This window comes from Filicampus tigris, chromosome 13, assembly GCF_054856515.1.
Source record: "Filicampus tigris isolate MCC_2025a chromosome 13, RoL_Ftig_1.0, whole genome shotgun sequence".
NCBI classification, from domain to species: domain Eukaryota; kingdom Metazoa; phylum Chordata; class Actinopteri; order Syngnathiformes; family Syngnathidae; genus Filicampus; species Filicampus tigris.
The window spans coordinates 20,548,704-20,571,422 of NC_141229.1; the positions used below are offsets into that span (position 1 = coordinate 20,548,704).

The 22,719-nt window shown below is 41.0% G+C and overlaps 1 protein-coding gene across 3 annotated transcripts in view; it reads right to left on the minus strand.

Moving 5' to 3' along the window:
- The window catches only part of LOC147137900 (apoptosis-stimulating of p53 protein 1-like), a 63,668-nt gene that overhangs the window by 40,766 nt on the left and 183 nt on the right, over positions 1–22,719 (minus strand). For 2 of the 3 annotated variants that reach the window (XM_086048768.1, XM_086048770.1), the window contains exon 2: positions 2,103–2,250. In XM_086048768.1, coding sequence (XP_085904894.1) covers positions 2,103–2,250 — 148 coding nt within the window. Of the gene's footprint in view, positions 1–2,102; positions 2,251–10,980; positions 11,121–22,719 lie in introns of those variants that run through there. The other variant, XM_086048769.1, reaches the window with a different exon arrangement.

The window sequence follows — 22,719 nt, forward strand, 5'->3', positions numbered from 1 at the left end:
AATCGAACCCAAAAATGCACTGGGAGCCAGTGAAGGGGGCCCAGAATTGGTGTTATGTGATCGATCTTCCGAGCTCAAGTGAGGCGTCGAGCAGCAGCCTGTGGGAGAGGGCTGGCCGACTCCAAAATAAAGTTCATTACAGTAATCCAGCCGACATGTAACAAAGGCATGGATAACTGTTTTTAAGTGCTGATGGGAAAGGAGGGGCTTTATCTTAGCCAGCTGTCTAAGATGAAAGAAGTTGGACAACAGCGCTGATTTTCTAGTCCAATTTAAGATCACTGTCCATTTTGAAACCCAAGTTTCAGACTGTTGGCTTTAGACATGAAGCCCAGGTCAACATGGTGGGATGTAGAAGAGCCACTGGGACGGAACACCATCATTTCTGTTTTCTTTTCATAGAAATTTAAGAAATGTAGTGACATCCAGGCCTTGATGTTCTCAAGGCTGGACATAAGTGATCTTAAGGAGAAGTTGTCTTTTTTGCTCAGCGGGACACCGATTTAGCAGTCATCCGCATAGCAGTGGAAGGAAATGTTTTCTAAGGATGGAACCGAGGGGCAGCAAATACAACGAGAACAGCAAGGGCCCCATTATAGAACCCTGTGGAACACCATACGATAGAGGGGCAGAACGGAAAATGTCCTGCCAGCCAAATAGGATCCAAACCACTCTAGAGCGCTTCCACTAATGGCGTTGCAAACGAGTGGTCTACCGTATCGAATGCTGCAGTCAAATCCAATAAAACAAGACATACATAGTCTCCAGTGTCATTTGCCAGGAGGATGTCATTAAAAACACGTAACAGGGCTGACTCTGAGCTGTGCATCTTCTTGAAGCCTGACTGGAAAACCTCCATGACATTATGATCATCCAAGAAATATTTTAACTGTGAGTGCACCACTTTTTCCAGAATTGTAGGCATTAAAGGCAGCTTGGAAATGGGTCTAAAATTTGACAGCACACCTTGATGAAGGCCAGGTTTCTTAAGCAGGGGTTGCACTACAGCATGTTTCAAATGTTGGGGGACTACACTAGAAGACAGGCTGCTGTTGATAATGGCCAAAAACAATTTACCAATACTCTGGAGAATCTCCTTAAAGAAGTGTGGAGGAACGGAGTCATAAGGGGAGCCAGATGGCTTAATGTGGAAAACCACATCTTCCAAAAATGCCAAGGAAACCGCCTCAAAGGAATCAAACACTGCAGAACAAGGGACGTGGATAGAGGGGTCAAATGTGGCGTTCGAAACAAGAGCCCTAGCTGTAGCAACCTTGTCAACATTTCACGGGACGAGTCCGTGCTTCATTTCAGGGTCAATTATCTTAAATAAAGCACGTGGATTATGGCAATTTCCCTAAATCAGACTTGACAAGTGGTCTCTCTTGGACTCCTTCACCTTTCTTTGGTAACAACGCCAGCAGTCCTTAAGGATTTGATAAGAGACCTGCAGCCTGTCTCTTTTCCCCCTGCTGTCAGCTCTGCGGAATATTGCTGGTTTGTGATGAGGCTTGATCTAAAGAAGCAGGCAAATTCATTGCATTTATCTGTTGAGAGGAGTTCTGGCGCAATTTGATTTGTGGGATTTGTGAGTTTGTCGACCACAACAAATAGAGTGTGTGTATGGTTGGGGTTCTTACGAATGATTTCAGAAAAGTGTCTAGCTTTTACGAACTCTGTTAAAATTAGAAAGACATTGTCTGTACAGGTCAAAATGAACTTGTAAGTTTCTTTCCTGCACTTTGATTTCAAAGTCATTATGCTCATAGTGCACCTCCAAGGGGTTTTAGGTCAACATGAAATGGTATCAACTTTAAGAGAAGCAACAGCATCCACGACATTTCAGATTTACCAGGTGAATTTATCCAGAAGTTCATGAACGGTCTCTGCACAACACAAGATTAAAGCTGAAAAACATCGGATTTTCTTCTACAGCCTGTACTTGGCTGGCAATAAGATGTCAGTCTATATATCATTTGATTTTTCTTGACTTTTTTGGTAACTGCCTGTGAACATGTGACAATGTATAATTGTTTACCTACACTCCAAGCATATATTCTACAACAAATATTGTTTGTTTGTTGGACCAAGAACAGACTCACCGTGTCCATTCCATTTTTCCGCTAAGTGGCACTCTCCTTCACCTGCCTCTTTGCAGTATTCCACCACGTCTACAACTCTGGTTGCAGGGGTAACCGGAACCTCAGTGAGCATCTGTTGTGTGTCGTTGAGGTAAACTGTCAGGATCACCTGTACGCATACAAACAAGCACAAACAAGGTTATTATTATTTGTCTTGAATCTCGATCTTCCAGCCCCTAAGCCAAGTCTTTTTCAATGAGCCACTGAGAGCCAGTATTTATGAACATTAATATTGATATAACTGATACTATTTAGTGTTGCAAGGGATACTGGTACCAGTACCGTACCATCAAAAACAGCTCCATACCATTTTTTTTAACATCAGTATTAAAAAAATGGCTAGAGGTGGAAGCACAACTAATCTGGCCATGTACCTTGCTGTCCGGCATACAGAGTTAAACCACCAGTTGAAGGAGCGACAGGTTGTGATGCATTTCTAATAGGGATGCTCTGATCGATCGGGCACCGACCATGATGGGCTGATTTTCGTGAAAAAATACGAGATCGGAATATTCGATATAAGCCTTTTATTGCCGAAAACATCCGATCACCCGCAGCTTCACAACCTTGCGTCCCACCCACTCTGCTCGCTGCGGAGGCGCGGCTGCTACGTTCACACCAACTGCGGTGGGAGCATTTCTGGCGGCGCGTTTCAATTGGAGTCAATGTAGCTCCCGCGGGCGGGCGCGGATGCGCGGAGTGAAGCACCGAAAAGTCCATTCAAGTTTTTTGCCATTCCACCTAGCGGCAGCCAATCAGCATCGGGCATACTACGTGACTACATGTCACACACAGCCAAACAGAGCCGCTGTAAAAACTGTTAAAAAATTTTTTTCAAAAAACCGCCGAGTGAACAGGACGCTGTTTGGCTGTGTGTGACATAGATGCCCGATGCTGATTGGCTGCCGAGACGAGATTTGTTTAATACGTGACGACGTCCCACCGCTCCAAAAGTATCACTCGCGCCGCCCCGCACGCAACCGCGCCCGCCCGCGCGAACTACATTGACTCCAATTGAAACCCGCCGCCAGAAACGCTCCCACCGCAGTTGGTGTGAACGTAACATTGTCTGCTGTGTGGAGTTTGAGTCTTGTAATATATGCCGTGAAAAGGTACCTTGCGGAGGGGAGCGTGGCCAAACGTTTCAACACAACCAACTTAATCCGACATTTGAAGAACAAGCAATTGGGAGACTATGGTGAGTTTATGGCACGCATGCTGCAGCTTGTTATGCATGATGCGTTACAGTCACAGTGCAGTATAAGTGACATTAATGTATTGCCACACCCCGCGACCCTTGTGAGGATAAGCGGTATCGATAATGGATGGATGGATGTATTGCCACAAGGAGACGCATTGTAGGTCACTTGTGGGCAACAGACCCACTATATCATTTTATAGTTCACAAAAAGATTAATAGTGACTTTTTTTTCATTGACAAATGATAGTTTGTCTATGCACAAGAAAATAAACCAAATTCCTGAGTCGTTTCAATTTAGGAAGTCATTGAATAGTTTATTCGAGTGAAGCCTGCATGTGCATTTTCTTTGATTATATACGGAACCATCCAATGTTTGGGTTGGCATGTTACTTATTTGACTTTTTGGATAATTAAGTCTTTTGAGACTGCTGATTATTTTGATCTGTTAAAAACGGTGTTATTAAAAGCTGGTAAATTTAAGTGTTTCAGTTATCTTTGTGACTGAGTAATTGTTGTATTGTGCCGGCAACGGCTTTGTATTTCTTCATGCTTTTGAAAATATCTATACATTTTTGTCAAAATTACTGCGATAATATGGATGTTTTTTTTTCAGATAATATTGCATAATAGCAGTCACCATAAATAAATGGAAACATATACAGATATTCCATGTGATCGGAATCAGTATCAGTATCGGCCGATCCCACTCATACATGGTCGGTATCGGTGTCATAAAACCTGATCGGAACATCCCTAATTTCTAACACTTCACTCAAAAATAAGTAGAGAGTGAATTATTTTGTTCACAATTTGTATCATTTGACGAGGCAATCGACTAGCTGGGAGCGGATTAGAGAAGAGTAGACACACAGACACGCACACACACACACCCACACACACGCACACACACACACACACAAGCAACATTACATTGAGTCATTATCAATTAAGTGAACATATTTACTTGACCGTAACAGTGCAAATGTATTGTCAATATTAACAATGGATGACATGAAATGCAGTCAAAACAGGTCAAGAATATGGCATGTAATGTAAAAGCTTATAGTGAATAAGTATACGTATATATGTACATACATTGACATGAATACGTTATGCTTATATAAACATGTAGATGCAGGTATTGATCTAATTATTTTTGTAAAATGACATTCTTAAAATCAGAGCGTCTAATAATTCTGCGTCCAAAAAGCACAGTGGCTATACAGCTGCATATCAGGCCATGAAAATGATCCTAACCTGCTAAACACTGCATTACAGTAGATGTCACACTAATGGTTTTTTTAAAGCTCTGTGCACATTTTCTACTAGTGCCGTTTAAATAAATAAATAAATAAATAAATAGTAACTAATTTTCGGGCAGCACGGTGGTCGACTGGCTAGCACGTCCGCCTCACAGTTCAGAGGTCGTGGGTTCGATCCCGGCTCCGGCCTCCCTGTGTGGAGTTTGCATGTTCTCTCCGTGCCTGCGTGGGTTTTCTCCGGGCACTCCGGTTTCCTCCCACATTCCAAAAACATGTATGGCAGGTTAATTGATCACTCTAAAGTGCCCCTAGGTGTGATTGTGAGTGCGGATGTTTGTCTCTGTGTGCCCTGCGATTGGCTGGCAACCAATTCAGGGTGTCCCCCGCCTACTGCCCGAAGACAGCTGGGATAGGCTCCAGCACGCCCGCGACCCTTGTGAGGAGAAGCGGTATAGCTAATGGATGGATGGATAACTAATTTTCTTAAAGTTTCATGTTCATATTTACTGTATCTCACTCTCCATGTGTGAAGACGTTCATAAGTGTTTAACAATGTTTAAAATGTTATTTTCTTATCAAGCATATCCTAATTTTTTGGATTAATAACAACAATATTTATTTCTGATACATTCTAATATCCACATGGTTAGCATTGCAATACAACATCGTCAATTTAATTTAGGCTGGTATAGTGACACACAGACATCAGAGCCACACTTCTCCTGTTTTTTCAGGGCTGTTTTTTTTTCTCTTCATCACACACATACATTGTCCACTGTTACATATCCCGCAACCCCACAACACACATTCACACGATTACTATACACTAATCCCTAGTATCCTACACACCTATCCAGATCATGTGATCTGGTTGCATGCAGACAGACTGAGCTGGGTTACATTCTCTAAATCTTGGATTAGATACACAAACACGCACAGACATGCACACACACACGCAAATCCTTAAGGGAACATAGCAAACAACCCCATAAATTATGTGATTTTTCATGTTAATAATAATATTTTCAAACTGAAGCACTGTGCTGTGGCACTAGTTCTTGAAATTAAAAATGTTTAACCGTTCTAAAAGCAATTTGTGTTTAGTAAAAGCATTCAAATACAGGATTCATGCCCCAACAAGAGGCATCAGATGTACTCTGTAATATGTCCAGTGTAAAATTGCTGAATATTGAAATATGAAATATGCAGTGCTTGCAGGACCAGTGGATAAGGGCCAAATATACTGATCAGTATGCACAAATCAAAATGTCGATGTATGGCACAGCAGATACAGTAAGATGACGTGTGCAACAAAATCCAAATTTGATCAGAATGTGTCACTTTAAAGCAAAAAAAAATGCGTGACTTGAAGCATGTAGTATAAATCCGTCTTTATTACCGTGATTGTTCCTCCCACCAGTTACTATTAATGATAACCTTTTTGCCACTTTGAAATAAATAATCCACAAAGTCAGGAAAGTTGCCATAATGCAGTGTTGTTTATTGAAGCGATGGAACACGCAGCTCAGTGAGAATGTGGGCTCTCAGGAGGACAGAAGAGGGAGAGGAATTGGTGCTGATACAACTGGTCCTGCATGAGCATGCCCTGTCCATCAACGTGGTACCCAGTCGTACCAGGCTAATATAATTTTTTTTTTTTTTTTTTTTAGCTTTGTCAGACTGACATGGACCAAGTATTTACACAATTTAACAAAGTTATGTTTGATGGCGATGCCACAAACATTAATGAAGTGACTAATGATCTTCTCCGGGCTATTGACTCCGACACCTCATCAATATTATTATTACTCGAGTTTATTTTGCCTTTTGACACCATCAATCATAACGTATTACAAGAACATCTCGAAACGTGTGCTGGTATTTCAGGCTCAGCACTTTCTTGGTTTAGTTCTGACCTCTCGGAGAGGACGCACCGTCTAATCTATGGCAAGCGACTTTTGAGTCTGTAATTTTAAATGTGGAGTACCGCAGGGATCGGTGCCTAGCCCTCTACTGTTTTGCATGCACATGCTTCCGCTTGGTGATATTATACGTAAATACGGCATTAGTTTTCACTGTTATGCTGATGATACGCAATCATATATGCCGCTGGAAATAACAAACCCACGCAATTGCTGTAATCGAGAGGAGTGCCTTGCAGATGTCTTTCCATTTGTTGCTTCTTAAGCACCATGATCAATTTCAATAAACCGCTAGGACCGTAACACACGGACGCTCAATCGGGGTAAGAAGGCGGCTTTCAAGTGCCCACTTCACAGCGGCCAACTTTACATCATCTGCAAGTGGAGGTCTTCTTGCAGGTCCTTTGAAATGTACTTTGCACGCACCCATCTCCTGCATCTACATGTCATGTACACTGTGTGCCTCTGTCTTCACTGAATTTTAAGGGAATGAGGAGATGGAAAACATGTTTATACTTATTCCTGCTCCTTTTCGAACATGGAAGTTATGTCTAAAATACTACCACTGGATCGACCACTGTCTTCCTTTTTTTTGTACCTCATGTTTGATGACTAGTTCTGTATGTTTGTTGTTGTGGTTGTTTGTTTCTGTTTTCATGCACTTTTATGACAGTTTTTTTTTTTCTTCCCATTATTATTTTTTACGTTTCTAAAATTCTTATTTTTTTAAACAAGTCGGCAGCATTCCCTTTCACAACGACGCAAACGCGCCTTTCTACCTGTGCCCGTCTAGGTAAATACCAAAAGAAAGAAAATTACACTCAGGCGCACAGTTAGACTGCACTTTGCACTAGGCTTACACTGGCACAGAAATAAGGCCCCTAACTGTGTGTGGCCTAGTGTTATTATGTAAGTAGGTGCATGAAAATATTCCTGAACCATAAGAATATAAATAGTACAGAACTATCATTGTATTTAATGCATCATAACATCCAATTTTCATTCATTCATTATTTCATTATCCATACCGCTCATCCTCACAAGGGTCGCGGGCGTGCTGGAGCCTATCCCAGCTGTCTTTGGGCAGTAGGCGGGGGACACCCTGAATTGGTTGCCAGCCAATCGCAGGGCACACAGAGACAAACATCCGCACTCACAATCACACCTAGGGGCAATTTAGACAGTCCAATCAACTTACCATGCATGTTTTTGCAATGTGGGAGGAAACCGGAGTACCCGGAGGAAACCCACGCAGGCACGGGGAGAACATGCAAACTCCACACAGGGAGGCCGGAGCCGGGATCGAACCCACGACCTCTGAACTGTGAGGCGGACGTGCTAACCAGTCGAACACCGTACCGCCCAACATCCAATTTTTTAAGATATAATTTGCTGCTAAAACAGTAATTACATCATCAAATGGTTTTATGGGGGGAAAAAGTTATCTACCTACTGTAAATGTTCCTCACACTGCCTTTGTATAAATAGTTTTACTTACTACTTATTGAATGTGTATATTACATTTTTTAAAAGCCTAATAATTATGTAATGTTCAACACTCAGTATGAATTTTTTTTTTTGTCTGTGTGTGCACTGCCTGCGATTGTCTGGCAACCAATTCAGGGTGTACCCCGCCTACTGCCCGAAGTGAGCGGCTCTAGCACGCCCGCAACACCCTCGTGAGGATAAGCGGTTTGGATAATGGATGGAAGTTGTACCCTTGATTAATTGATTAGTTCCAGCTCAAGGGGTACATGATATCACAGTCTTAAAAATGGCTAAGACGTTTGTCTCCAATAATTTTTTTGGGGGGGGGGGTGAGGGGGGGGGTCATCAAGTCCTGCAGAGCCAGAGCCAGTCAGGTCACTAGGGGTCAATGGTGACATGTTTGTGAAGTCATTATTGGTGCATGACTGCAATACTAACAATCACTTTGTCAAGCTTGAAATGTTTAAATTTTGAACCATATATTTTAATTAAATGTCATTGAAGTTATTTTTAAGTATTATATTTATTGTAAAGCAAGCAGTATTTTTCAAGGGTAAATCAACCTTTGGAAATGTTTGTAAATGTTTCAAATGCATGTGGTATATTTATTTGTTTAATATATATATTTATTATATTTGTTTAAACCAGTGGTCCACAAACACTGGGCCACAGACCGGTACCCCTTTGGCGGGCCATGCGGATGATAGAATAAAAAATTTGCAGTACTTCCGGTTTATATGTCATCCATGGCTGAAATATAGTTTATTTTGATAAGTGACTTGATTCACTGCGTTGTCTGTCTATGACAAACTCTTGACGCATGTCAAGATGCTACGGTAATTGTCTCAGCCGCGTAACATTAATATTAAACTCACAAGCTAGCAAAATTTGTAAAAAACAGACCATGCACAAAGCCAGCTCTGCACAGTATGTGGGGAGCGGCTGTTGATTTAGTGTTATAGTGAGTTATATACTTTCATGCACTTTATATTTGTTTCGTGGTGCCGGCTTATGTTGGCGCATTTCAGGAGGACGCTGCAAATATAGTTACACAAACATGTGGCTTCACGTTTACTGTATATGTACAATGTTTATGTATCCCAGTTTTTGTGCTGCTCCTATCATTCATGCTCTTCACATTTGTTCTGTAGTGCCTGATGTATGATTAAGAGTTACCATAGTGACAATATTAAAGCGGAGACACCCTTGTTATGGTGTTGGAGCTGCTAGCAAAAGTACTGTACATAAAAATACACAGTGGATCTGTGTTTGTTGTTATAGAATTTCATTAATCAGCCAAACCGCCCGAGCCATCCATTAAACCCCAAATCCCGCCGGTTGACGGTCCGCCAAAGTTCTACACTTGTATGAACTGGTCCGCAGCAGAAAAAAGGTTGAGGACCATTAATATAGGTAATTATAATCACTTTTAGGGCAACGTCAATTGTTAGCAGGAGTTTGCTAGTCGCTGTCGGGCTTTGTCCCTACCCCCCTTTAATAGTGAAGATCCACTATATCAACTATTTGATATATATAAATATGAACTAGACTCATTGGTACTGGCCTGTGGTACCAAATGATACTCTCCAGAGACAGGAGAGATTAGAGAGGACAAACTGATATAACTGCAGTATTACACATAATCAGTGACAGGACACAGATGATACACTGGCAACAAGACCTGCATCCATCTGTCACACACATGCAAACATAGACACAGGTCACATTAAGTAAAAATGCTCTAAACCTACCGACCAAACGACTCTTCTGTTACATCTGCTGTAACGGTAAACATCAAGTTAGTTTCACAAAGCAGAGAACTGGTTGCAATGGCAACAAACACGAAAAAATAATGTATTACTACTATGACTGCATTACATTAATGTACACTCAAGCTCGATGGGAGCTTATGTCATTACTAAGAGTCAAAATGTTGCAGTCTTCCTTATTTGATCTCATTTTTTATTTCCTGTCCATTCACTCAACACACACGCATGTGCGCACACACACGCACACACACTATTAATAAATCTCCCACCACAGATTTGTCGTTACATGGATCTAGCTGATATTTACGTCCCACAATCCTTTGCAGCTGTTGCTTGGAGACCCCTTGCTAAGCTTTTACTGTGGTGGATACAATAGCAACTAATACAAACAGGTGAAAATAATCATTTGGTTTCATGTGAAATTTCAATGTTGTGCACTAAATTCAAATGAAACTGTGCTTCAGACTGGAAAGAGGAAGAAGGTTCTTGGAATTTGTTTAAAGTGTGGAAATAACTATATCCATGCAGGTATTATCATGCACAATGGCTGAAAATGGGCTATACATTTAGTGATTTCATGGGTAAACACTGTGCTAAATTGTAAAATTAAAAAATTGAAATATGATTGCATTTATGTTAAATAAATAGTAGTTGGCTTCTCCAGGGACTACACCACTGCCCATGTAGTGTATTCCATTTTAAGTGACTGTACTGGGTCAAAAATGTGCAAGCTTTGAAAGGTCAAGTGTTAAAGCGGAAGTCAACGCAAAGATATTTTTTTCAAGAATATGTTCTATGAAAGCCCACTAGTTGAAACAGGGCATTCTGATAAATATTGCGTTTATGGAATAAGTGTTAATCCACTCGTTTTTAGCCATCTCTGGGGGCCATTTTGTCTTCTGTCGACTGAAAATGACATCACAACTTCTCACAACGACCAATCACGGCTCAGATTCAGTAAAAAGGTCAGCCATGATCGGTCGTTGTGAGAAGTTGTGATGTCATTTTCAGAATACAAAATGGCCGCCCCCAGAGATGGCTAAAAACAAGTGTATTTTGCTGCTTAATTTAAATTCAACAAACGCAAAATTAATCAGAATGCCGTGTTTCAACTAGTGGGCCCGCTGGGAACATATTCTTGAAAAAAATATGTTTGAGTTGACTTCCGCTTTAAGAATGTAAAAGTCATAGGCCTACCTTTCAGGATATATGGTAAGCTAGTGACCACAAAAGTCACTCAGATGTCCCTTTTCCGGACGTGACATGTGATCTAAAGTACTTTTGGAAACTGGATGATGTTTCAAAGAAAAGAGCTAATAACTGATGCCATAAGAAAGTATATTTATAGCACTGGTTGTTTTCTTGTATGCAGTGGGTTGGAACAAAGCACAGCAGAACACAGTGACAGCTGAAGCTGATTTGTGTGTCCAATACGTACTGTACGTGTTCACTGGTGTTCCTTTATCTTGGAGTGTGTCTTATGTGTGGCTGCTTGTATTTCTTTATAGAGGGAAGCTGGGGCTACTTCTGTGGATGTGCATGGTTGTATGTGTTAGCGTGCATGTGTGTGCTGTCTCTAAAACAGAGGGAAATGAAGCAAAGTCACTAACCAAGCTTCTGGTGTTAATGTGCTTATCAAATACACCAAAAATATACAGCAGCAAGGTACATTAAATCGGGTGAAGAGGCATACATGACATCATGCGCTAGGTCAACGTAACACCAACTAATGTCTTAAATTATCGCAGATTGGTGGGTAGCATAAGGACTTAAAATTCACCAATAAATTAATAGTACATATTAATGATGATTAATGATGCCGACCACCTCTCATGGACGCACACTCAAGAAAGGCACAGATAAAACCATCTTCAAAGACACTTGACTGGTTGTAAATCTCTAACGGGCGGCACAGTCTTAATTGCTTAACAATCTACTGGTCGCACGGGTCACTCTCTCTTTAGCTCTATCACAGATCTGGGAAAAGTACAGCCCTGGGGCCACATCCAGCCTGCCCACGGTCTGTGACCGGCTCGCATAGTGACCACGAAGTCAAAGTAAATAAAATGCAAAGTATGTGGTTCATTTATTTTGAAAGTTGTGCTTATATTTTATGTGCACACGTGTGGACGCCAGGGTTATTATAATTTTGGATTTTTCATTTTAGGTTAGTTTTTATTTCGTTTTGACTTTTTATTTCTTATCCAGTTAGTTTTAATTAGTTTTTAGAATAGATTTGTTTGTTTTTATTAGTTTTAGTTTTGGGGAAAATGCTTAGATTTAGTTGAGTTTTTATTAGTTTTAGTTTTAATTTTTTAGAATTTGATGTATTTGTCAGGTGCTGCTTTTTTTTTACAGTAACAAGTGTTATTTATTCAAATAAAGATTACATTTGAAAAATGTATTAACTTATTAACAATGCATGAATAACCATCAACAAATAAAACATAACAGTCCACTTAAATTTAAGTGCAATAAGGCCAAGAAAAGTGCAGTGCATGAATGCTGCTTCTCAAGTGAAAATGCAGATGAAACAAGCAACATAAAACATAACATAAAAACCTGGCAATTGAACAGGAGAGTGCAGACTTGTAACATTAGAATATGTCAACAAATTTAATTCCTTCCATATTGAAAGTGTGTGTGTGTGTGTGTGTGAGAGAGAGAGAGAGAGAGAGAGAGAAAGAGAGAGAGAGATTTTTCTCCTCGAGCAATATGCCGCACGAGACCCGTCTCTGTGACAATGCATTTGCTTTTGTCAGAGACACAATCATAATCAAAATAATCCCAAATGGGGCTTTGTCGTTTTCTCCCAACTTTCGCCATTATAATGTTGTTTTAGTTTTGTTTTATACCCATCAGACCTCATTGTAAGCGCGTTACGTCACTTCAGATGTCGAGGTGCCGTACGGCTGTACAACTGTCGGAAAACCGGCAGCGCCGTGTTTTACATTTTAAATGATCACAAAAGCTTTCAAAGACGAAAATGAATGGTATTTTTGCTACGATTATCGTTCGTTTTAGTCTTGTGAGCAGACAATGTCGTTTTAGTTAGTTATCGTTTTTCAAAAAACATTTTCGTTTTTATTTTATTTCGTAAACGAAAATGTTTTTTTAATTTTAGTTTTTGTTATTTCGTTCGTTTTCGTTTACGATAATAACCTTGGTGGACGCCAGAACAAGCAAGGTAGCAAGCAAGACCTACGACTTGTTTCTGCATTGTCGCCAATTTAGCAACGTTTTTGCTATATTTAGTTACTTTTCCGACCCCTCCAGTAACAATTTTTCCAAAATAAGAGGCTAGCAAAACTGACAGCACTTTTTTAATCTTCACTTGAATGCAATGTCTGTAACGCGGAAACATGTTTCACGTAAAAATAAGAAAATGAAAAAAATGGAGATAAGTGTTTTTCACAAGACAGCGACGCTATACTGTTTGTATTAAGTGTACTATAAGTCATCACTGTATCATTATACATCACTGTCAGTGGTATTATACTTCCCACTTATCTATGTATTTTGGGGGTCTTGACTGTAAGAACGACTAATATGAGTTGGAGGTTGCGGCACAAAATTAATGTTAGAATTTTTAACTTGTCAAGAAGTCATTTTAATGACTGCTTATACTGACTGATTTTGTATAAATGTGTATTTCCTAATTATAACAATACATACCATATCCACATCTGTAGCAATTTATTGAAGCAAGACTTTGCTTTTTCTCAACACATTAAAAAAATACAAAGTTGAGGTTAAGTCCACTGATAGTGTAGTGGTACACACGCCTGAGTTGTGTGCGGGCAGCGTGGGATCGATTCCCGCTCAGTGACAGTGTCTATGTGTGCCCTGCGACTGGCTGGCGACCAGTTCGGGGTGTAGTCTGCCTTCGCCCATTGACGGCTGGGATAGGCTCCAGCAACTCCCCGCGACCCTATATAGGATAAGCGGTTTGGAAGATGACATGACATGACATGACAAAGTTGAGGTTAGCATATTGGCTTGACCCATGGCGAGCATTCCTGTCTCATGTAGCCCCTTTGTAGCCAAATTAATTGCCCACCCCTGCTCTATCTCAACCGTGACTCCAAGGACAAAGCACCCAAACGTAGCTGCATGATCATTGCCTGCCTGACAACATAAAAGACGCAAGTGTTTTGTACAGCCACCCCCAAATGTATAAAGTACATTTGCAACAAACAAAAGGCGATACTGTCCAAACCAGTTCAAGTTTGTTGTCCGTTTTAGCCGGAAAGCTAGGCAGGATAACCAGTCGAGCAACTGGCCACGTGTATATCCTGTCCATAATCTTCACATCTGCAGACCTGATATGACCATCAGAACTGGGTTGAACCTTGACGATGCGTCCAGTAGGCCACAGCATCCTCGGTGGGGTCCGCCATCATGACGACTGAGCCCTCTGCGAGGTCGGCTGTAGATGATTGCCACTTCTGACGGGACTGGAGCCCAGGTTGGTACAGCCAAATAAAGCGGCATGCACATCTTAAGATGTCTTAAGACAAAGGAAATAGCTCTTAAGACATTCTGTTTGGGGTGCATCCCATGTGCTGCTTTGTCATGTCTTAAGGAAGAGGTGGCATTATCAAATGTTTGTCTTAAGATGTCTTGATGTACCAAAATGTCTTGAGAAGTCTTGATTTTGGTTAAGTCCTCTTAAGACATCTTAAGAAACTTTGATGGCTCGGTATTACCAGCATCATCCGCCACTCCAACAGCATGGTGACAAAGACTAGCAGAAGATTGCGCACCTGTGGTGATTTCCGGCACTTCAACAATAACACAACCCCCAACCGGCAACCTGTGCCACACCCGGCTCTATCTATCTGTATCTACTGTATCCATCCATCCATCCATCCATTCTCCAAACCGCTTATCCTCACCAGGGTTGCGGGCGTGCTGGAGCCGCTCATTTCGGGCAGTAGGCGGGGTACACCCTGAACTGGTTGCCAGCCAATCGCAGGGCACACAGAGACAAACAACCATCCGCACTCACAATCATAACTAGGGACAATTTATAGTGTTCAATTAAATTACCAGCATGTTTTTGGAATGTGGGAGGAAAGTGGAGTACCCGGAGAAAAACCACGCACAAACGGGAAGAACATGCAAACTCCACACAGGAAGGCCGGGCACGGATTTGAACCCACCACCTCTGCACTGTGAGGCGGACGTGCTAACCAGTCGTCCACCGTGTCGCCCTCTACTGTGTCTATTTCTGTCAATTTAAATTATAAAGATGGGCGATGCCGTGGCTCTTTTTACACAACCATGAGGTGAAACAGGTGCCACTGTTGTTTGTTTGTTTGTTTGTTTGTTTTTACTGCTCTGGAGCGCTTCATATGCATTTAGTCGGCGTGATCACAAAAATTGGGCAATGTGCGGTCACCCACTAACGGGTCTGCGCGGACACTCGCACAAAGGGCCGGATGACAATATTTACAGCACATGGACCAACGCACACCCTGCGAACACGTGGATGTTGAAATAAGTAGTTGGCCTACAGTGAGGACGGTCTCATCATCTACCCCACCAAGTGTGAGTTTGGGCGGCAGTCCATCGCTCTGATTTCTGTAAACTAGCTCCCATTGGTCCATTTGAAATTGAGAGGGTCATGAACCCATCCGCCGTCCGTCTAAAGCTCCAGGTCCATCCCATTTTTCATGTCCTGCTTTTGAAGCCGGTTTCGTGTAGTTCGCTCAGTCCTCCTTCCGAACCTACTCCACCCCTGATCATTGACGGTCACGCAAACACCCTGTGGAAAATTTTAGATGTTCGTCACCGTGGTCGGGGTTTTCCATCGTTAGTTGACAACTGAGAGTTACGGCCCCGAGGAACGTTCTTGGGTCTCTAGGTCCCTCATCCTTGACCCTTCCCTCCTCCGGGACTTCTTCCAGGAGTTCCCTCAAAAGCCGGGTAGGGTACGGGATGGGGCAGTGCCTGTTGGGGAGGTTGGGGATGTTACTGTTGTGACTGTTTCTTTATTTTGTCACACAAGGTTGGGCGTAGCCTGGTGTCTTTCAGTATTTAAGCTTGAGTTGCTCAGTGACACATTGTCAGAACGTCTTGTTTGACGTCTTTGACTTTTTACTTTTTCACTTCTGTGTCCTGTCTGCTTACTGTCTGGTGTGTTGCTTTTGATTTACTTCCAAAGACTTCCAACAGCAGTGTTGTTAATTGCACAAACAACACATATCATTAAAAAAACAGCTATTCATATAAAACTATACAAATACTGTGTAAACTATACAATTTTAATGGTGCAGGAGATAAGGTAAATGCCGGGCCACTGTTGGCAGGCAAATTTGAAGTAGCACAGTCACAAAGCCATTGTGCATCTTAGCAGAGACTCAGCAGGAACAGGATATACTATGGAAATGAGACACATTTATCGACTGTATAAAAAATGTGTGTATCGCCACTCAGTCTAAAAGTTTCGAAGACATACCCTATACACACAAGATACTGTACACTTTCCAACACTTTTACATATCTCTCTGAATACTACAGCAAATGGTCATTGAACGCAAACCCAAGCAAAGTCCACCACATAAAAGAAAACCATAAACTCAACACCCCATGGGATGACAGCCACATTTTCTTAAGTAAAATGTAAGAAAAAAAAAAATCTCACTGAAATATCAACAACAAACAGCCTACTCAGTTAACGAGCACTCATAACCCCACCCCCACCGGCGCAGTGCTGACCCCAGCACTCTAAAACAGTCTGCGCTTGCTCTGCTGAGTATCATGTAGTAGAATGGTCATGTTTATGTCATGCAACCAAAAGTGACAGAGAGCTTAACAAAACGTGCAGAGAAGAAGACTTCGTCAATGCTGTCACTGCACCACCACCAATCAGAAGGGAGAGACTAGACCAGGAGTGAGAGACAGAAATAGAAAGACAAAAGACAGCCCTTGTGCAACCAGCAGGAAGTCAGGAGATGCCTGAAATCCAGGAAATGTGTTATTACAGCTGGAAAATAGGATCCTCTCTTACAGGGATGCAACTAACTTTTAATGATTGAGTCATTTGATGATAATTTTTCAATTAATCCATGAATTAGATTTTTAAAAATATCTTAATTTCAAGCCCTTTATTGAAAAAAAAATGGGACATTATTTCAAATTGACAGTGCAGAAATGCACAAACATTAACTATGATTCAGTAACTGATTTGGTCCGTAATGTGAAAAATTGAAAATAATCCCCCCAAATAAAATTTTGATCATGGTTTTCCAAAGTGTAAACAAATCTTTTATTTTGATTCAATGCAAAGATAATAAGTCAGCTTTCATTGAGGACTACAAAAAATGGAGAGTATTTGCTGTTGAGAAGCTGAAATCCTGAAAATGTGGACAATTTCAAATTAAAAAGGTTCCCGAACGATTCATTAATTATCAAAAGTAATGATCGATTAAATTGCTAATTATGTAGTTGTAGATTAATCGATTAAATTGCTAATTATGTAGTTGTTGATTAATCGTTGCATCTGTAATTTCTCACAAATGCATAAGGCAGTGCACCCATTCAGACAACACAGGCAGAAGCAAACCGAGACATCCTCAAGTTATGTTAGTAACTAGCAGACAATATATGCATGCAAGGATACGAGACAACAAATCATTTACTGCCTTGGTAACTTGTACCTGTACAAAAACTCTACTTCAAAACACAATTATCCAAAACTCCACGTCCTTTTGGAGGTTTAGATCAAAACAGCTGTACAAGAAGAAAAGAGAAAATAAGGTCAAAGGGAGTGTACAAGTTCTCTCTTTCTGCATTCCTCCCAGCGGTAAAACGCATCCTTATATCTTTAGTGCATTGTTCAGTGTTGACAGGAGCCACAAAGAGGTGTTTTCTGCCTGTGTTTGTGTGTGTGTGTTTGTTTTGCATGTGTGTGTTCATGCGTAAAAGAGAGCCAAAGAAAGAAGAGAGCAGAACATTTATCTAATTCATCACATAACACATAACACTGCCTGGAGTAATACGAACTACTTCCAAAATTATATATTTCAAGTTAACAAAGACGTAACTTTCAATGATTGATTGGACCCTTCAAAATAAAAGTTTTTGTCATAGGCTATGCACACTGCAGCCCATATCTGATTTTTTTTCATGCACTGTGAACAGCAAAATTCAGATTTTTTTCAAATCTGACCTGGGCCTCTTTCATATGTGGATAGAAATCGGATATGTATGCGATGCATCTGCAGTATAAACACTCATCCGCACACATCCGACCTGTACGTCATCAAAAGCCAAATATGTACTCTGCAAAGCTGTTTTGAGTAACAGTGCTGTCTTTATATTTGACTTTAATGTAGTCCCACTTGAAACATGAAGCACAAAGTTGATAAATGTGGTGATCGTAATCCAGCCACGCAGAGGGTTCATTTTTACGCACCGTTATTTTTTACGTTCATAAAAAATTTACGTTCATTCGTATCTTTAGTAGAAGTTTCCATCAAATGAGGAGATTAAGGACCTTATTTCCCAAAATATATTTCTACCTCCTCACGCTTTGCTTCTCTGGCCATATGAGATGATAAATTGAGCCCCTACACGCGGGGACTAGGTTGTTTTGGGACTAGGTGGACTCAAAATTAGTACAGTCGACAGCCAGGTACTCATTCGGCTCTCATTCAACCACAGTAGTCCGTCAGAAACCGAAACCATGTCGCCAAGACCACCACTGCGTTTGAGCGCCCCGGGATTGACTGGATGTATATTAAAGGATTGAGTGGTTCCGCAGCCTTGTGAATTTCATCAGCGGTGCCCTCACCCAATAAGAAAATAAACAGCATGCAGAGTGGCTCGGGTTGTGGCTCGCAAACATGGCAGCGAAATCAAAAAACATCATTGGACTGGGCTGATGTTGACAACAACAATCCCCTTGAAGTTTGCCGACTACAAAAAGCCAAGGAAAAAATTGGAGAATAGCGAGAAATAGTTTCAAACACAGGAACAAAAGCACAAGGTTTAATCACCTTGGGAAAAATTAAAGCTATCTCTGAGATGAAAAATTGAGTTCAGGAGAGGCGGTTGGCAGTGACCAAAGCAACAGAAACCCTGCAGCAGTTTGAAATGTCACCAAATCAAAAGTTCAAACTACTAAATTTAAACTAAAGTTCAAAGGTTCACATTACTGCAACCAAACCAATAGACAGGAGTTTGCTGCAACGGCGGCATAAGCTCACTGAGCAAGGAGTCGGCAGAGGACACACTGGATGAAGAAATGCTGGATGTCAGCGCAAGAGTGAATTCAAGTAACTGTGGCAGATGACAAACGGTGATAAACATAAACATTGTGGCTCAGGGTGTGCAATTTAGAATGAAAACCAGTACAAAGTGCAACATGCTGACCCTGGACAGCAACCACTCACTAGAGCTGTGCTTATATTCCAACTAGGGATAGACCGATTATCGGCCGCGCCGATTATCGGCGCTGATATTTTACATTTTGACGAATATCGGCATCTGCCTTTTTAAAACATCTGATGGCCGATAATAAATCAATTTAAAACTGTGTTGGAATCAAAACAAAGATATGTGAAAGTTTAATTTTGTGTCATTTAGAAATTTTGGAGAACTTCATTTACTATCGAAAACTATACTATTTAAATATACTATACGTGTTTTCATTTCACTTTTTAAGACATGTTGACGACCCTGGGTGCTCCCTGAACTTTTTGTTAGAATTTGGTAACAAAGATGTATATTGTCAAAGATTTATAGTAATAATAAACCCCTCCAAAAATCTACATGATGCAAACCTGAAAACTTGTTAAATAAACATATGCTTCAAGGCGTTTTGACAAAGTTACAATTTTTTTATTTTTTTTTAGATTTTGATGCCAATATTTCCTTTTTTACGAAAAATGAATATCGGCTCCAAATATCGGTTATCGGTCGCCTTGACTACTAATAATCGGTATCGGCCCTGAAAAAAACATATCAGTCTATCTCAAATTCCAACCCCAAATTGATACCAGTTGCTGCAGTTAATCTGCCACTTAAATAGATGGAAGATGAAACACAAGCACAGATTGAAATTATGTATCATTAAGGAGAATGTACTGTACGCTGCAGCTCTCAGCAATGTTCCCCCTAAGCGCTCACCCTCTCAGCGCACACTTTTCTACACTCATTCCTTCATTTCCAGCCCAGTTTACCCAACAAACCGGACACCACACCATTCCCACTTCCCTTACAGTTTCAGTAGCGCGACCGAGGGTGCACACTCAGTTGTTCTACTATAGCTTGAAGCCTACATTGACACACCCCCACACACACACACACACACACACTCACCACTGACGAGACGCTACAGCTGACACACGAACCGCTCCGTTTAGGAAGTCCAAACAAGGGCGGTATTTACGAGCACCTTAAATGAGGCTCTTTCGCATGTTTCAGAGGTCAGGTTGACTAGAAATTGTTGTCTTTTATTAAATGATATGCTTTCCATTATCTAATGAGTAGAGAGGACATATCTATACAAATTTTATTTCGATTTTAAATATGCTTAAAATGACCTGTGAGCCAAATTAAAAGTAAGAAACCAGGGCTGATTTTACTTGTCACAAATCGCTATTCAAGGATATGTTCTATTTTGATATATAGGTGGTTTCTGCATCGCGGGCGCCAGAGATGCAGCTCAGCGTCACGGTGCAAGTGGCCCGTTCGAGTGCGTCAATTTAGGATATGCAGCTGCTCGACAAGCCTCAGAGGTCGGCTTGGCGCAATTTCCAAGTTGGACTGTGAAAAATCCAGCGTGCCTGCGCGTGACTCCGGTCAGGATATCTGTGCAAAAAAATGAATTGATGGACGGACGGACGGACTTTGAAAAATTTGAAGCGCCAGCTCTCCTGTGAGCCTTCAACTGAGCGTGGCCGTTTCGGGAGCCTCAATGTGGCACAGTTGGTGCTGGGCGTACCCCCTGAAGGTGGACTTGGGGGGAAAAAACAGTCAAGCTAACCTTAAGCCTCTCGGAACACATTTTGATGATATATTGGGGACTTAGCAAAGAAAGCAAATCTGTCATGAGAGAAACAGCATGTAAACTGCTCATTTCCAATTTCTCTGCTAAATCAGCCATGGAGAGGTGAATCTTTGTGATATTTTCAGAGGTTAAAGTATGCATGAGTAGAGATGTCCACATACATTTGGGTGCCAATTGACCGCTGCTTTTGGAACGTATTAGAGATGAACTATATGTACAATGATTTTGAATGGTCAAACTGTGTGTGTCTCCGACCAAGAAATGAGTAGAGAGAGGCGGGCGTGGTTGTATTGCTGACTAGAAAGGCGTGTTTTGAAAGTCGTTACTGATTCATTTTTCCAAAAGAAATTCCTAAAATTGAAAATGCAACCTAATACCATTTACATAAATTGAGTTTTTGAGTGAAAATGGGCCATCCCAGCCAGATGATCCTTTAAGCACGTGCTTGAAAAAGCCAAGCGCACGCAGAAGCTTCACTATGACTGCAAGAGAGCAGCCCAACCTTTGTGTCACCATGAGGTCCGGAAGGCTCTGTATCCAGATTCACTCCAGCAGTTAGGGTGGCTTCATTCAAGACAGTGCTCCAAAGACCTACGTTGTGGAGCCAACCAGTCTCAGCATTTGATTTGCAGAAAATTCTGGTCTGAAGTCCCTGATACGATACCGCCCTCAGCAATGCAGGCCCCTGACCCCTCCAAACTGCGTTATTAACCATGTCGAGAGCCACAGAGGTCTGCACAGTCCCGCTCATGTGAACAGGCAGGGAAAAGTCATAAAACCACCTGAGACTGAATTTGTATTTATCACTAAATTATTGAATTGGAATAAATAATCAGGCCTGGTAACGGGCATGCAAAAGATGCCTGGCGAAAGTGATGTGAAGGAAACGTCTCCTTTCTCATTTGCTTGACACTTCAGCATGCTTGATTATTCAATTGATGTCACTTATATTTTGTTCAGCACAGTAACATTTGTTTACATTTAGAATTGAGTCCTAAGTAGAAAGGAAAAGTTGAATAGTTTTTAAACATGTTATTACAACGGGTTTTTTTTAATGTGTCATTATAAATAAGAGCAGTAAAGCTGAACTATTTCTCAGTTTGCCCAAATACTATATTGCAGTTTGTTGCTGAAGATAGATCTAGTATTGCAACAGTGTGGATTCGCCTTGTGTTTTCTGTAGCTGCTTCCAGCACTCTCCCCTGCTTGTCGTGTGTGCATGTGAGCACGCGTGTGTACTAAGTCCTTAAGTGGGAACTAACTTAGACCACACCAGAAGTCAGGTGACGTGAATGAACTACGTCAGTAACTTACCTGTGTAGTCTTATTTTAAAAAATGCTTGAAAGATTCTGGTTTTTGAAAGTATGTGCCACAATAGTTTCTTTGAATTGCTGGATATCAAAGACACTACCGTACTGTGTTTTAAGAATGAGTCATAAATAGACTCAAATGATGGATAAATGGATACATTTGATGTGTTGGCACACCATTTTTGTTTTTATTCTTGTCAACCACGTATACATTTATAGTTTCAATCTTAAACTACCAAACCAGACAGCATTTCAACGAAATCAGTCTGTAATGTTTGTAATATCCCACAACCACTGTTTTAAAACCAAATGAACAAATGTAGGGTCAAGTTTTGCTAGTGTATTGGAACTCTCTCTCTCTACTGTTTATATAGGTTTGTTTTTGTTCATATTTATTGTGCTTTCAATACCATCAGTCAGTAACTGGTATTGAAAGCACAATTAATGTATGTTTTAAATAGCCTATAGGATTCCAGTCATTATTCGGAAAATAAGTGTGTTTGAACTACATACTCCTTACAATTTCCTCCAACTTGGGCTTCACGACAAATATTGGGACATATGATTACTGGTAGTTAGCCCAGAGCAATCAATCAAATTCACCC